This window comes from Musa acuminata, chromosome BXJ2-7 (genome assembly GCF_036884655.1).
Source record: "Musa acuminata AAA Group cultivar baxijiao chromosome BXJ2-7, Cavendish_Baxijiao_AAA, whole genome shotgun sequence".
Taxonomy (NCBI): Eukaryota; Viridiplantae; Streptophyta; class Magnoliopsida; order Zingiberales; family Musaceae; genus Musa; species Musa acuminata.
Window position 1 is genome coordinate 37,782,897 of NC_088344.1, and position 17,399 is coordinate 37,800,295.

General features: G+C 39.5%; 2 protein-coding genes across 3 annotated transcripts; both read right to left on the bottom strand.

Moving 5' to 3' along the window:
* Positions 1-1,443: 1,443 nt before the first annotated feature.
* Positions 1,444-9,784, bottom strand: LOC103993101 (DEAD-box ATP-dependent RNA helicase 16). Of its 2 annotated transcripts, XM_065118864.1 has the most exons (16): positions 9,550-9,784; positions 9,278-9,433; positions 9,118-9,207; positions 8,883-9,011; positions 8,384-8,484; positions 7,451-7,565; positions 7,009-7,140; positions 6,291-6,356; positions 5,297-5,476; positions 4,152-4,247; positions 3,734-3,874; positions 2,765-2,847; positions 2,506-2,543; positions 2,206-2,420; positions 1,650-1,786; positions 1,444-1,558 (listed from the first exon to the last, which is right to left on the bottom strand). In XM_065118864.1, exons 1-15 carry the CDS (start codon positions 9,703-9,705, stop codon positions 1,691-1,693), a joined length of 1,794 nt encoding a protein of 597 aa, XP_064974936.1. In that variant the 5' UTR covers positions 9,706-9,784; the 3' UTR covers positions 1,444-1,558; positions 1,650-1,690. The 2 variants fall into 2 exon arrangements, with proteins under 2 accessions (XP_064974936.1, XP_009411328.2); XM_009413053.3 differs by having other exon boundaries at positions 1,444-1,786; positions 9,550-9,783.
* A 1,158-nt stretch (positions 9,785-10,942) lies between these two features.
* On the bottom strand, positions 10,943-12,466 carry LOC103993100 (receptor-like protein 44). The gene has a single exon (XM_009413052.3). It carries the CDS (start codon positions 12,025-12,027, stop codon positions 11,170-11,172), a length of 858 nt encoding a protein of 285 aa, XP_009411327.2. The 5' UTR covers positions 12,028-12,466; the 3' UTR covers positions 10,943-11,169.
* Positions 12,467-17,399: the final 4,933 nt, after the last annotated feature.

Here is a 17,399-nt window from a genome sequence, read left to right on the forward strand (position 1 = left end):
CTTCATAATATTTGTGCTTTCATTTGGCTATCTCATTCTCTCAAAAAAAAAAAAAAAAAAAAAAGTCGAAGAGATCAAGGATAATCAACTTCACTTTTATCTCCTTGACGAATGTAGCTCGTACATTTAAGTTAGTAGCTTTCATCTACTTTTTTTGCGCATACTTTTTAAGCATTAGAAATATTGCACTCCGATGTGATTATCGAAATTCATCTCCGATTTAAACAAACTTGAGTGGAAGGAACAGAGTTAAAAAGCATTAGATCTCAAGTTTTTGTTTGGAATTAATCCTAGAGTCAGAGTTAAAAAGGATTGTTTTTTTTTTTTTTTGGAATTAACCATAGAGTCAATCAGAGTTAAAAAGGGATTGTGTCGAGATTTGCAATGCTTCTTCACCATTCGGAAAGAGTCACCCTCGAAGTTCGAGAGCAACATTTACTAATGCGTTGCAACCCCCCCAACCTCTTCCCAAAAGGAGAGAAAGTGAGGCTAACCAACCTGACAAAACCGAACCGGGGGAGAGGAATGAAGATTGCATAGCTAAACTTATAACCCCCCCCCCCCCCCAAAAGAGAAAAAAAAAGAAAATATTTTTAAGACCTTTAGCTGAAAGTAAAAGGTTTGATGAAAAATTAAAAAGTCTCAAACGTCATGTAAAAAAAAAAAAAAAAGACTTGAGCCCTTTGGCTTTCTTTCCCATCGATTTTAGTGAACTCATCATGTGGAGGAGGAGATCACCAATTGGGCACAAAACATTCGACATCACAGCAATAATATCAAATCAAATCATATCTATCTAGTATCGCAATTAAAGCCTGAACAAAGACAGTTCTATATAGTTAGTGGTACAAAAATCAATTAAAAAAAAATCTACTTCTCAATTTCACAAAAGCTCAATAATGATTATCACTCACATGCTAACAAGATTTTTTATTATAAATAAATATTACTTAAATATTTGCCTTCAAAAAAATAAGCATGAATATCAAATTCTTTTTTATTATTTAAATTAATTTAATCCTCCAATTATTCAATCCGATGACATAAATAACACATATATCAGAATCCAAAAAAACACTTTAACCCTTGTTTTACAACTATATATCATATATATATCCTTGACATTGAATATTTTATATATAAAAAAATATATATTGTAGTTCAATTTAACCCTTCATAATACACCTCTATATTCGCTATTCTTGTTTGTGTCCCTGATGCGTTGAGGTGGCGGGAAAACGGTGTCATCCAACACAGTATAAGATAACAGATAGCAGTAAAAGACCGGCGTCATCCGACCACAAAAGTCGCAAGACCACTGTCTTCATTCTACATTAACAGCCAACATCAAAACAACGCATTAGCACATAACATCTGAAAACCACGTGATCATGATCCAATCAATGTACCAAAAAAAAATCGCATAGTTGCTTTATCACAAACTATATAATGCAGAGTTCCAGGATTTGATCTTGAATGAATATCAGAGAGGATACGTTTGTTGTTCATGATAGCTCGCTCAGGTGGGCGAATGCCATTCACTGAAGACATATTTATACTGAAAAATATTTTAGCGACAACAAGTAAGCAACTATTGACATCGCTCTCGATGGCTAGAGGTACAAAATTGAATAGGTTATTCCATAAACCTTGCTGAACACGAATTCCAGTAATCGGTCTTCATGTGATCTCATGCAGCATGTCTGGCCTTTTTCCTTCCTTGGTTAGAAGCTTCATTGTTACTCTCCTTCCTTTTATTGCCACCTTTTCTTCCTTTTCTCCGTGGCTGAATTTATCAAGAAACAAAATTAAATTCATTGATATATTCAGTAGAAAAGAAAACAATTACAGAGCCGATATTCTTAAGCAAGTGTCAAGCATTAGAACAGGTTTATATCAGAGAAGCTATGAACCCTCTTGAGAAAATAACTATAGCAGATCTTTGACCCAAGGATCAAATTCTTGCACCATCCACCAACACTGGAATTCTACTAAGTAACGAGTTGACCTGCCCAACTCATGGAAATTTCAAAAACTGCGGGTGCAGGAGTTCTAAAAACTTTAGACGAAAGCTATTACAAGCTGAAAGAGAGAAAGATTAGTGGCTCTCAAGATGGGAGATAACCTGAAACATATTAGAGGCTCATGAGCCTTTTAAAGACATCAAGCTAATGAAATTCTATATTATGATCAAGCTCAAGTTACCTCAGCAGAGAAAGTCTTGAGGGGATCTCTGCTTCTACCTAACCCTCTCCTGAACCCAGGCCGCTTCTTTGAGGTCTTTATCCCCATTGCAGCCCTCGTAAGTTTTAGAATCTTGCTGGCTTCCTTTGTTGTCAGATCAACAAGATATTCAGGAACTTCACGTAAATGAGATGGAGGAGCCTTCTTGCTCAGCAACTTGTCATGCTTTAATAAATCTAACCATATAAACATCACAAGAGAATTATTGTGAATGACAATCAATTGTAGATGCAAAAGACACATGTAAATCTTCCATCTTACCTAAGTCTTTTGGATTATCTTCAAAGTGAGCCTTCAACCTAAAGAAGAAAGAGAATAAGCCAACATTAGGCATAAATGAAGTGCAAAACAAAAGGGACATTAAGGTAAAAATTTGTTCCCTAGTATTCAAGAAGAAACCATCACCAAACAGCTTCCTCATGAAGCTGAACAGTTTGAAAACTTCTCTATGCGGTGTCCACTCTTATTTCAGCTACCTGCTTAGGGCATATGTGCACTAACATGAAAAGATAGAACTTACTTTTCAGAGTTGAGAATTTCATTTCTAAGATCTTGAGCACGTGATTCTCTAACTGCAATTTTTGTTACACCTTTGGCGACATCCTGAAAAGCAGCAATGATCATTCATATTTAGTTAAATACTGATTAGATGGTACTATAATTGACTATATCCTGAAAAGTTTTGCTATTAGAAACACAATGTATTGAACAATGAAGTCAGCTTTCAGATAGAGTACACCGTCGCCCCCACCCAGAAAAAGAAACATCCAACCAGAATAAAACCTCCTTTCTCATCCACCAACAAAAAGAAAAGATAAAGAGAAAAAAGTGATACAAGTAATTTGGAGAATATTAGGATTCTCAATGGAAAAACATGTTACAGTTGGCAAGAAAAATTCATGCCGACTGTCCTTCCATTGCCTTTATACTTCTATCATTGGCATATATGACAATAACCTGTTAGGTAGAATCACTGAGCAATGACATTTTCACAGACAACCATTGAAATTAAAATTTATATAATAAGGGAGAGAAAGCATCAGATATAATGTGACGGTTTTGAAAGGCATTGGAAATCAGATTTAAGACACACTAAGTCAAAGTTGATGACTAGACACCTTCCATGAAGTTATATACGAGGAAACACTCAAAGACTTGCAACAGAAATATTTTTACGCTCATGTAGAAGAAACATTACATGCAGAGAAAGAGTCAAACTCGATGGTCAATTGTCAAGAGAAGGGAAGGTACTCTTTTTGCACACATGGACTTCTTAAGACAAAGCTAAAGCAACAGGAAATAAGCATAAAATATGCTCTAAACCTTTCGACTCATTGACCAAAAAACCAATGATAGTGTAGGATCCAGGGCATTCCGATGTTGAAATTGAAATTAATATGAATATCAACAAAGAATGACAAAGGTTTAGTTGTATTATAAATATAACTCATGAACAAGTGTAATTAGTAAAGGCCACTATATGTATTACCTCAGCTCTGTATCGCAACGACTCCACTGCATTCTTAGTAAGTAAAGGGAAAGGTACAATACAATTGGACAATTCTTCGTTGTCTCCATCTCCAAACATGCTTTTAACTTCCTCAAGAATTCCCTCTTCTGCCAGGGATACCTGTTAACACGGAAAGACGTATTAGAAAATATGTCAAACATTGGAAATATGCCTTTCAGATACATCACCATGTAGTACCAGGCAAAAAAAAGTCATACATATGAAGAATCTTAGATTTCCATTAGCATTGTCTGAGAAATCAGAACCAACCGATTTAATGTGTTCCTAAACAAGTGTATTAGTTCTCATTTGTTTGTCCAAGATGAAAAGCAAAAGAACATGTGCGTCCTTTTAGTTCCTAACTTAAGGTAACAATTTAAAAGTTCAACATACTTACAAGCGACACAGCTACACCAGTGTTGAATGCTCTTCCTGTTCTTCCAATCCTGTGAACATATCCAGCAGGGCCTCGAGGCATGTCAAAATTGATTACCTATCGGCATACATACATGTAACTTGTTAATAGCAAGTAACAAAATATTATATTGAAAAACTGTACTAATGAAAAAACACTAGTGTCAATGAAGCATTTAGATTGATAATAAGTGCATCTTATAGAGCATTTTAGCATGATCTTAGTCCAGAATATAACTTCACAGAAACTAAAATGTTCAAGGTTGCTTTGAAGGTGCAGGTGTGAGATGATGGCACACCAACGGTTTGTTAAAGTAGGCAGTTGAGTGAGTTAAATTTATCTATAAGGATATTGCTTCCATGAATATCGCTTCTATGAATAAGGTTTAATTTTCTTAATTTAACTAAGGATATTGCTTCCATGCAACCTACCTTGAATAATAAGGACATTACGAATTATTATTGCTGATGTGTTTAATAGGATAGAAACAATCAAAGTAGATAACTTGAAAACTTTGAACTCCGTGACATACTTTTAATTATTTGGTGTTTTTTTTGTTGTATTGAGCTTTCCTAAAAAAGTAGAAATGTATGATATTGAATTTCATTTATGTGAGTTAAGTGATATGTGCATTTGAATTGTCAATTATTGGACAGACTTCCCTATCTCGATCAGGTACTGCTACAATCCTCAAACAGAAGTATCACAAAGTGGGACAAATAACCCAGATCATAAAGGTCCTAGTACCCTCATTCCACATGCCATTGTTTAATGGCGATCCATGTATGATCCATGTAACGTGTTCTTAAGCTCATTTGATTAAGCCGGCATATACAAAGACTATACATGCTTAAGCTGGCATCCTATAGTAAATGATCAAGTAACGAGCACCAAAAGCTGTCATAATCGAACATTGGAACTTATGATGATTTTGACAATTACTGAATACTTGCTTTTAAAAAAACTATTGCCAAAGTATTTAGTTTACACAATATATATAAACCATTTTTCACTTCAAATTCATTTACTATATGTGCTTAAACATGCTTAACTTTAACAAGAAAATAGATGGCAGATAATCAAAGAACGTGGAACAGTATATTGTCTGTATATGACCAGCAGCATACCGTAAATACATTCTTGAAGTCAATTCCTCTCACAACCCCAAATTCTGCATCTATTTTTTGCCTTAATTGTTTTTTTGATTTTTTCGATGACATCTTGTTTTCCGTTAGTGTCTGTTCCTTCCCCTTTCTCTGGCTGTCATCTGTTGCTATTAAGTAATCAAACAGCCCTGCATTGAATTCCTAACAAGACCAGCAGTAGTAAATAAAGATAAGGGCAGTGAATGATCACAACTAAGACAATTGTACATAATTAAACAAGTCCAATCGCAGATTGGAAGAATGTAGGAGTGATTAGATTAAAGCAAAATTATTAGAATGGTAAAAATAAAAGAATTGGATAAGAAAACAAGAAACCTAACAAGATGATTACTCGATATGAGCTCTTCATTAACAAGATATTTCCATGTCCAACCAGTAACTAAAGATATTTTCAGCAAACTGAATGACACTGATATAGCAGCAACAGGAACATTGGGAAATAGTTTGAAGTTATATTCTTTCCGAACATGCCTTAACACCGATATTTACATCAATGCACTATTTGCAAGGGGCAACAGCAGATAAGAATAGTGTACTTAATCTATTTTCTTGTCATTGTATTGACTATGCGTTACTGCAATTATGCCCTTCAACCTTCATTTAAAGGGGTCACAAATAACAGAAAAAAGGGACTGTACGTTACAAAGCATGACTCAAACTAGTAGTCTACTATTAGTTCATTATGGTCTAACATAAAGGATTACGGTTCAGGTTAAGTCAAATTATGTTTTTCATTTGTGTAATATTTTTTGCTTTAAGAAGTCAATTGGATTTTTAATTAATTTTCAACTGTCTGATTGCTTATAGATAGGGAAAATTTTACACTGAATAGTGTCTTGGTCTATGCAAAGTTATGGGAAGAAATGTAATGGATATGATTGCAACCCAATGTTTCAAATACTCAAGAAGGTTAATTATTGCAAATTGTAAGAATGCACAAGGTTAAAAAGCATACCTCAAGGATATGGAGCCGTGAATTTTGTGGCAATTCAGCATTTAAAACAGAAGATCTTATGCCAAACTGTCATGTGCACAGAATATGATTAGCATATTGGTAATATTGTGTAAACCCAAAGAATGTTGATCTTAACACACAAGCAAAAACATGGTTTGTCAAAAGGGTTATATTTGCATATTATTCAGCAAAAGAGTAGCTCATAAAGAGAACATCAGATGGATAATGCACAGTGCATTGTTCCAGAATACCCTATGGAAGCCTGCATATTCCTGTCCACAATGTTTTAAAGACTTAACCAACTCGTTTTTCCAACAGAGACCTGAGGTTCACTAGTATCTAGATATTTATCAAATAAACTGCAGTGTTGAGAACACAAGAATTCCAGCAAAGGCAGTAGAGTATCTTCTTTCATTTCTTTGATGGCCAGAAGCTATGGTTAGTGTCCAGAAATTCATCAAATAGACTAACATAGGCCATTAGAGGCAATAAAATGTTTGCAACATTACTTGATGACCTATAATATTTTTGTTAGCAAACCAGGCAAACGACAGCACAAAGATGTTCATTTCAGCATAAGTCAAACAACTATGTTCACATCTGGTGTTGCACTATGAAACAATAAAAATAGAACTAAAGCATTTTAAAAAAGAAATTAAACTTAGTTTTAGTAAGCATATATATTATATTGATGCTTGTGTTATCTATTTGTCCATACCTGCTCCAGAAATAACCTTATTCTGAATCCATTGTCAATTGAATTGACAAATATTAACACTTTTTTCTGAACAAGTTCCAACTTTAACAGAGCAAGAAGGTGTAATAGTTTATCACGATCACTGCATGAAATCTGGAAAAGGAAATATACAATTAGAAGGAAAAAAGGCTTCATGTCTCATGCAACTAGATCAATTAAAATAAGCATTTCAGCAAATTTTCCAAAGATAAAACCTAATTATTGGCCATTTTGCTAAAAAGAGAAAGCATCAAATTTTCATAAACCAAAATATTTTTTTCCATATTGCTCAAGCTGAAGTTGAATCAGGGGAATAACCAATCAAGAAGAAGAAAATTAAATTTATGCTACAAGTTTAAACAGTGATGCATAAAGCAGGACATTTCTTCATCCAACAATGATGTATCTAATAGTTGAGTCTTACCACGAATTGTTGGACATTCTTTGGAATAATATCATCCTTTGATTGACCTACTTCAGATAATGTCAGGATTACAGGATTATGCAGCACAAGTTTCTTCAATTTCTCCACATCAGAACTGCAAGAGTGTATATATATATGGGTAGAAGTCAGTTTAGACAAAAAAATTATTAAAAATGATGCACTATGATTTCATTGAATATTCATGGTCAATTAACAACACGGCACAATCCAAACCATTTATTATAAACAGTAACTAGATTGTCAACAAGGTGCCAAAGTTATGAATAAGTGGAACCAGCAAAGAAGAGGAATACACAATAACAATATGAGCATAAAAAAGATAAAATAGAAAAACTTCTTCCATGAAAATGTGATTAACATAACTCAGATATTAAAGTCCAAATTACGACAGAACATACCCATCTCCAATGCTTACTCACAACGTTTGAAGCATTACATCGTCCAACAGGGCATGCACATAGAGAACCACATCGCTTGATGACATTATTAAATTCAATTTCTTATGTATGAAATAAAACATCTTCTATATTCAGCAGAAACCTTTCCCATTTTAATCAACAAACAAATCATGTTGTCTAACTAAATCGTAAACCTACTCCGTGTCAATAGAGGTTAGGGAAGCAACTTTGCATCAAGTTCATTTTTTCACATTCAACTCAAGATAATTGATTTTTATCACTATTAAGACAAAGGAAATTCAGCTTCTGGAACATGCAACTTTTAGGCACACACCTTTTTCAAATAAATTACATACTTCTATAAAACAAACATAGAAACCAACACAATAAATGAGCAGTAAATATAGATACCCTTAAAAGTCAGAAAAGATTTCCAGATGAAGATAAAAAATGAAATAATCAATTACATAGTAGCAAACAATAGATATGAGAAAGAAAAGAGAAGTGATTAGACCTTGAAGTTGCAGACATTAAAAGGCACTGACAACGTCTTGGGACATGAGCGACAATAGATTTCAAGTCATGCTCATAGCCATATGATAGTAGAAGGTCAGCCTAAGAAAAGCAGGAATTAGATCCTATCACTTTGCAAGATACTATCAACATCAAAGTTGTAATTGTAAAACAGTACAAATGAATAAATATGAAATCTGCAGATCTAATCCATACAATTGTTATCCGATTTCTTTTTTTCACCTTCTTTGTGATAGAAACCTTCCTGCACAACTGTGGAAATGACCAGCAAAACATTTGTCTTTTACTGATACAGGATTTTGCATCCTTGTTTCGGTTGTTTATTTCAGTCATATTTTGTATGCAATACAGACAAAGATATCTTTGATGTTTATTTTAAAACACAAGGACAATATATTAACTACAGAAAATTTCAAAAACCAATTAGAGCAAATTAATATATAAAAAAACTATCAAGGGTGATATAACAAAGTTCACACCTCATCAAGGACCAGCATTGAAAGTGAATCCTTAATAGAAGATGTCTGAAGGGCACCTTTCGCTATGCATGTTGAAATGGAAGCTGGAGTTGAGACCACAATATCAGGTGAACCAGACAATGCAGTTCTCTGCAAAATGTCAAATAGAAGATCAATAAGCCCAAGACACTGAAAACTGAACCAATCATTAGAATCCCGACACAAAGACACTTTTCTTAAATGGGAATAAACCAACCATATCCATGATGGCCATGCTGGCTGTCAATTGCACAACTCTTAACTGAACTCTACAAAATTCAAGGAGAGATGACGCCTCCAAATAGACCTGAAAAGAAGAAATTCATCACATACATAAGATACAAATTTCAACAGTGCATAAGCAATGAGGGATAAACCTGTTGGCACAGTTCCCGTGTCGGAACAAGAACGAAAACACTTGGCGCCGACTTTCCCAAACCACTCTCGGAGAAGAGCTTCTGGAGAACGGGAAGAAGGTAAGCAAATGTCTTCCCGGAGCCCGTCTTTGCCCGCGCAACGACATCCTTGCCTTCCTACAAGCAAAGGAGAGGAATCCCAATTTTTACATCATCAATACTAAATTTGCTCCTTCAAAGAACAGCTTTAAAAACCGATCTTGCCGAATAGCCTGAATAGGGGTGACGCTCACCAGGATCAAAGGGATAGCCTCGCGCTGGATAGGCGTGGCTTTGGCGATGCCCTTCTTCGACAAAGCTCGCGTCAAACGAGGGTCGAGACCCAGTTCTTCGAAGCCAACGTCCTCTTCTTCCTCCTCCTTCCCGTCCGATGGGTTTTCGCGCGCCATCGTCCTGCCGCTCTTAGGGTTTTACAGAAGCCGTCGCAAATGCAAAAGGGAGCGGGAGCGAGATAAGAAACCGAGGACGGACCGAGCCGGTTCGACCACATGGCCGGTGATTTATTTGAGTATAAGTACGACCCGGACCGGTTCATTAATAGACCGCGGCCAAGTCGAGTCTCATCAGGGATCCGAACGACGTGTCCGGTTTGGACTCGATGCTCGTCAAATGGTTCGATTCAGCGAGCCTATGTATGTGGCAGCTAATCGTAGTTGTTTTTTTTTTTTTTGGGTAATATTAAATATAATACATTAAAACTTTTCCTACTAATTTAAAATAAAATATAATTCAATTACTACAAGAAAAAACTAAACCTTGTGCATCAAACTCGAAGGGGATGTGATGTTTGGGATTTGGGTTCATGGGCTCCCCTGTCCACGGAACAAGTGACAGGACAAAACACAAAGATCTCCACCACCTCACGAGGCTCCTCAAGATTCAACGGATTGCAAGAAGATAAAAGGATTCGTCGTTCATGCAATTTTACGCTACTATCAGTTCTCTTACTGTTTCCTCTATACAGTCGTCCTCAGAGCAGCAGAGCTTCATCATCACAATCACAAGAGCCCCGCAGAGACCGGCTCCAATGGCAGGCCGGTGTTGTCACTGTGCTCGCTGCAACCGTGTCAGGATTCGGCCGGCACTCTCACGTTCGTTTCATGCTGCTCGTCTGCGACGTGTCAGGGGGCATCGCAAAGCATTTTGCAGAGAGAAGATCTGAGCATTCTCAAGCACAGTAACATGGTGATCGTTTTTAATTGTGTAGAATAAGTCTACTAGGAAACATGTCGACGTGCTCAGATCCATGGCTGTTCCTTCGCTTCGCAGACAAAAGAAGAGGACATAGGAATGAAGATGGCAGGATTACAGCTCCTAATTTTTCATCACGACGTAAAAGCAAAGATGGAGTTGGTAGCTGTCTAACCCGAGGAAATAGTGACAGAATCTTGTCTTCGATTAAAGTAGAACATTCAGATGCCTCAGATCCACAGCTAAAGCCAGCTTCTCAGCTTTCGAAGATTGAGATCAAACTATATACAACGAAAGAGCGGAGGTCGAAACCAAGGTTTATAACGGGAAGAAACAGAGGATCACGCCATCTAAGAACCCTGCATGTGCAAACGAGCCCCACAGCGAAGCTGTGACACAGCTACAAACAAGGATGCAAACAGGGAGAGCCCTCTGTTAGAATCAAACCGACTCGATTAGATTTGTTCCTTTTTCTCTCATCAGCTGTGATTATACATCTGGATATATCAAATCCTAATCCGTTTCTTGAACGACACAGATTGCTACCGTGATTCATAGCAGGGTCAAAGGCAAAAGGAAACAAGAACGGAAAGGAACAGTATTTACTCTCAGGGAAAGGAGAGAACAATGGGGAGACGATGGATCGAAGAAGGGAGAAGCGATCAGTAGTCGGGCATGAGGTGAGAGATCTTCCCCTCCTCGCCGGACATCAGTGCGGTCTGCTCCGTGACCCGAAGCCAGATACAGACAGCGGTAAAACTGAGCACCAAGCTGAGAAGCCCACTGCCGAGGCCAATCCCGACGATGGCGAGCACCGACAGGCCAGCCCCGCGCTTCGGCGGCAGGGGGTACCCGTACAGGTCCCTGTTCCCGGCGAAGGAACTGGCGTTGAACCTGGGCAGCGCGGCGGCGGCGGCGGCGGCTCCCGCCACCGCCGTTCGGTTGGCTAGCAGCGCAGGTATGGGACCCTCGAGGCGGTTGTAGGAGACGTCGAAGGCGGAGAGGCGGCCGAGGAGGCCGAGCTGGTCGGGTATGAGCCCCGTGAGGATGTTGGCGTGGAGGTCGAGGACGTTGAGGTAGGCGCAGAGCGCGAGCTCGGGGGGGATGGGGCCGGAGAGGCGGTTGGAGGAGAGGTTGAGGACGGCGAGGTTGAGGAGGGAGGAGAGCTCCGAGGGGATGGGACCTGAGAGGGCGTTGGAGGAGAGGTCGAGGGACTGAAGGTTGGTGCAGTTGGCGAGGGACGGGGAGAGGGCGCCGCCGAGGGAGAGGCCCGTCAGGGAGAGCTTGTAGACGCGGCCGTTGTTGCAGGTAACCCCCTCGAGGTAGGAGGTGAAGCCGTTGCAGGGGGCAGCGAAGGTGGCGGCCGTCCAGTTCCGGAGGCTGCCGGTCGGGTCCGTCAGGGAGCTACGCAGGTTGGAGAGGCACGCCTCGTCGTCCGGATCAGAGAGTGCCGACGGCAGGAGGAGAAGTAATGGCAGTAACAACAGGAGTTCCGCCGGCCGAGGTGGTCGCGTCGCCATAAGACAGCGGGGGAAGCAAAGCAAACGGGGATAAAGATGCTATATTTTTCTCTCTCTTCTCCGCGTTCGACTCGTCACTGATAAGTATGTTTACTGTTAATCCAAGTAAAAGCTTTGGATCCCAAATAACTTTCCCATAGAAATCTCTCAATGATAGACAATAACTTATCCACGTGAGTGAAGCAAGAAATAAGATGGAGCATTAATCATCGGAAGGAACAAGAGGCAGGGAGGACGATAAAAAGCCTGATTCACCCGCAGATGGGCGTACACAGGACTGAGATGATCGTACCAGATTCCGAGACCAATAGCTCTCGATCAATCACTCCACTCACGACCGTCACTCGCGCTGCATATCCTCCGGTATGGTCACAGATGGATTACAGCGTTCTCAGTCGTTTAGGTGACTCACGTTTCCTGGAGGACCTTCTCCTCTCTCGCTCTCTCTCTCTCTCTCTCTCTCTCCCCCTCCTGTATCTGTCACTATTGATTGAGGTCGTGGTTTATTAAGGAAGATGGAAGAAGCTTTGTAGGGTGTGACGGAGACGGGAGATTCCCACGCAAATCCTGGGTGATTTGACACCAGATTGGGTGCCGACCAGCCCCAGGTCACGTCCCTTAAATCCGATCAAAGAATTTTCGCGTCAACTAATACTAGATTTTTTGTCGGCTCGGATTATTATATATTATTACATAAATGATATATCTTAAGTTCTATTCTTATTTATTATTTAATATAATAATTTCAGTAAAAGAAAAATTGATATGCTTGGTGGGTCCCACCTAACAAACTACCATAGTGCCCAATACTTCTCCGCCTCTCTGCTTACGGTCTTCCTCGTTTCTACTTGCTGCACTGCCAGAGAGAGATGCCTGCAATTGAGAGAAGACTTAGAAGTCTAACACAGTTTAAACAGTCAGAAATTAAAGAAGGGAAACAATTGGTGGACATGTACACAAATAACGTGAGACTACTTACTGCTGTTCCCGATTACATCTTCTTCCATGAAGCTTTAGAAGCAAAGAAAGGATGCGTTTGACATGCCAATGAGACTTATTAGCTTAAAGCGGGCTGGATATCATATGCGTCCGTTTTGTATGTGAATCTCGATCCACGTTTCACCATACAAGTCTGCAGATGGCTCTATATATGTCATCTTCATCGAGCCATGAGACCAAAGTTCTCATGAACCCAAGTATAATAATGTTCAGAATGGCCTGACTGCTAACCATTCTGCTATGAACCACTGCAGTATGTGCGCGCTTCATGTGTCATCCCATACACTCGAGATAGCTGATGTGAAACAATAGAGAAATGCTGCTAACAAAAACAAGAATATTACAGTCTTGAAACTATATATATACACATACAATTATTACGTATATTATCCATAGTCCCAACCCCAGATTGGAATAAGATAGATTTAAGGTTGGGTTAGAGCTACAATGCGGAAAAGTGTTCCACCTGCTCGGCGATCGCAGACGACACTCGCGTACAGTTCTACTGACATCTTTGCTCCATTTATGAACCCCTTCTGGAGGAACAGTTGGTAGGGACGAACATGACGCAAATGATGATGCTTCATCTGTTACCAAAATATACTCTTCTGGATCTACATGATCAACGACAACACCAATCCTCTTCGGAAAAGAAAAGCCAACAAAGTCGATGTATCTGTGCCCTGCCCCACTCGCAGCATCTGTCCCATACGTACCAAAAACCATGAGAAGCTTCGACTGTTTCATCACAGTAAAAGCATGTAGAAGCTTCAACAGTTCAGCTTAGCGTAAAAGCTCTCTCGCATCCATGACTTGCATCTGACCCTGACATCTGCTACATGTTGCAGAAGATCATGGCGGGGAATCAAAGCCATGAAGGCCGGAGATGGAGAAGATTCCTTCAACTCTTTGGTGCGAAACCACGAGCATGCATGCATTCCCAGAGAGTCAAGATGTGAACAACACTAAATGCCTTACTGTTTTGGTTGAAACGATATTAGTATGTATACCAAGATCAAATCATAAGCTCTTTCTCCTTCTTTCTCTCAACGAATCCATAGCCAATGTCAATAAAAATATCGGATTTATGTCAACGAATTCAGGATTTCGTGGGCTTCAAAGATCGTATCAGGAACTTGCAGCGATAGAATCGGCCCAAGATTCGATCTTTCCGCAGTTTCCTTGGTTTTGAGCGTCGAGTATGGGGAATAGGTTATAGGTTTGTGGATCAAAGGCAGAGTAGAAGAAAACGGACGACGTCGACGGGAAGCACGACGCCGGCGCGAGTATTTATAAGGCTGAGAGCGACGCTTTATATGTGTGTGTGATTTTTCTAAAAAAAGTTTGAGAATTTTTGAATTTTTTAAAAATGACCAAAGTTTGTGAATTGTCTCAAAAAATTTTGAGAATTTTTTATAACACTAGAGTTTGAAAATTTCTTCGGTAGCATAGTATTTTTAAAAATGATCATCATGTCCCTATTGACCATCACCTTCTATCCTTTGATCAATTCCTCATCGTGCCTTAGTTCAAATGATCATCCGACCTATCCAACAATATAATGTACAGTAACTCTTGAGACGAAGGCACAATCTTTGTGGTTAATGATGAAGGGTATAGGCGAGGGCAAATCGCCTCCCACTTTCCTCGCTCGTGATCAATAGTAATGAAGAGACACGAGGAGACCATGTTGGTAAAGTAAGAGTACAAGGAGGCTGCATGACCTCTTCGTGGCCAACGACAAAAATGTAATAGAAAACCCTTGTGTGAGGATTGAGAGATGACTAAGGTTGCGGGTGATAATGGCTCTTTCTCTCACAAGAGTTGTAGAAATCCACGACGAGCTCTTGTACGAGGGTTGCATGATAGGTTTAAGAAAAAAATAATTTTTAAAATTTACTAGGGGTAATCTTTTTACGTGATCTTAGGCACTCTGCAAGAATTTTATAAGCTTGGCACGTTATCTAAAAATGTTTCAAATTTAAAACATTTTATGAATATATATATATAGATATATATATATATATATATATCTATATATCCTCAACACATGAGATTTCCACGGCTCTGCAATTCCTCGACAAAATCTATGATTATTGGGCACTTGAAACCATAATCTCCTAGTCGAACTCCTGATTGTAAGATAGTGAATCAGTTTTGAGGCCAATTCTAAATCGATTCAACTGAGACTTTGAGCTCTGTCGAGAAACCTGCGTATAAAAGCTGACCACCTTCATCCCTCACAAGAAAAAGTCAGCTCCTGCACATCCATTTGAAGACTAAACGCCCCATCGAAGTTTATATTTATTGGAGATATGATGGAGGAAATATACTGAAATCGTGTTGTTGTAATAGGACTTTGAGATCTTGCAACTCCCAGGAGCCACCCCATCTCTTTTCTTCATGAGACAAGTGAGATTATGTATCCTCCAGCTAAATCTACTACAGCTCTAGCTACTGTATCAAGCAAACACTTTTTCCCTTCAAATATCTTATTGCCATGCTAATACTATCAGTTCCTCTCAGACTAACAATCAGGTCTCAAATTCAATCTATGAACCACAGACATGGTGTGGCATTGCTTGCTACTAGAAAATGATGGATGAAGAAATAAAGTTGACTATGCTTTTCTTGGCGTCGCGCCGAATCATAAATGCCATCTCAGTTGCATTAAGCATAGTACCCCCATCCATGGAAGCCATCAGTTCTTAAAAGCAAATGATGCTCATTGAAGATAGCTTAGTGGTTCTTCCGAAAAGATTCTGCCTGCCTTGTAATTACTAAAGCCTTCTGCAGTCATATATGGTCACTGGTATCATCATCAAAGCAGTAGTAATTTGATGCCATCAATACTTCAAGATATCCTACGATTTCTCTTCCTTATTGCTTAGGTTCAATAAATGATACACAGAGATTTACGCGGAGAATTGCAAGCCTATAATTTCCACATTTCGTTTGCCCATTGATCCTCTACTTGATACAAGCATTCATATTCAACCTGAGAATGAGGTTTTGGTTGATCTCTCACTGCACTTTCTCTCGCAGCCGCTGGGAATGAGGTTCGAGTATATGCCATCAGTAGAGAGATCATAACATCTTGCTTATGGAGGTGCAATCATAGACCTAAAGCTTCATGCGTGCATGCTTCCATGAGATACGCATATAGGCGCGCGCACAGCGTGGAACTGTTCATCAACAGAAGCCGAGAGGAAGGAAGAAGACGATGGGTGTTGGATGTGAGGCAACCAGACACAAGAGCGAGTATGTTGCGTACGGAAGTTGTGCACTGGGGAGGTACGAGAGGTCTGCAAGTTCCACAGTCGTGGGGAGATCCACTTCAATGAAGCTTTAATTTGGGGACCCCCCACCCCCATGCGACTGGCTTCATATGCTTGGCCACAGGGGGCGGAGCTGTTTGCTCACATGGCCGCCTGCAATGATCAATAAATGAAGATGATGTTTGCTCGGTACTTCCTCCAAGATGCCTCATGAGGAGAATGTGGAACCCTTCCCAAATCAGTGGCTCCCTCAGTTCTGCTCCAGCATCTCATTAATGCCCTCATCCTTTTCGCTCTGTTCATGAGCGTTTCTTCCTTCTTCCTCTCCCAGACATAGCACGTTAATGAGCTTATTAAGCTGCTGGTGGTTCAACATTTCCTGTTCACGATGATTCATCAATTCGGCGATGCAGATTGCCAACGCAAAACTAAAAGAACAGCAAAGCCAGAAGAACCAGGCAAGAGTTCAAACAGACAAGTACACGAGAACAGCACCAACCATAAAATGCCAAACTACACGCAGAAATCAAACCGAGGCACGAAAACATTATTGTTGTGCTTCTCTGCTCGGAACAAGAGCATCGTTCATCATCATCTCCGATTACCTAAACCGAAGTACCCATTGGTCTTCCTCGGTGCTCAAATCGATCCACATCTGATCCCAGTAATTCTGTCAACCTGACAGTATATTACGGCATTAGGGAAGTGGTCTCCAGTTCTGCAGCTTCTGTCCTCGCTGAAACTTTTTACTTATCAGCTATTAGTACTAAGATCATGCAGCGTAGCTCAGTGGTTTAAGTACAGTACAGTGTCAAGAAATTTCAAGTTGTGCATAAATCCACCATGAAACACACTACTTCTGGCCATGTCAATCATGTAAAGGTTAGTGTCATTTCGACAGAATCCTATGCCATACAAAGACCCACCACAGCTGAGTACTTGAGAACATGATTTGAGAATCCAATCCACACAGCCTTTAGAAAAAAATTATGAAGAATGTTGGAAGAGCAAAAGGAGAATGTTAGTGATTGTAATCAATAGGTGTTTGGCAGAGGCCACAGGGTGATATGGTGGTCAAAAGATTAACCTTCATTG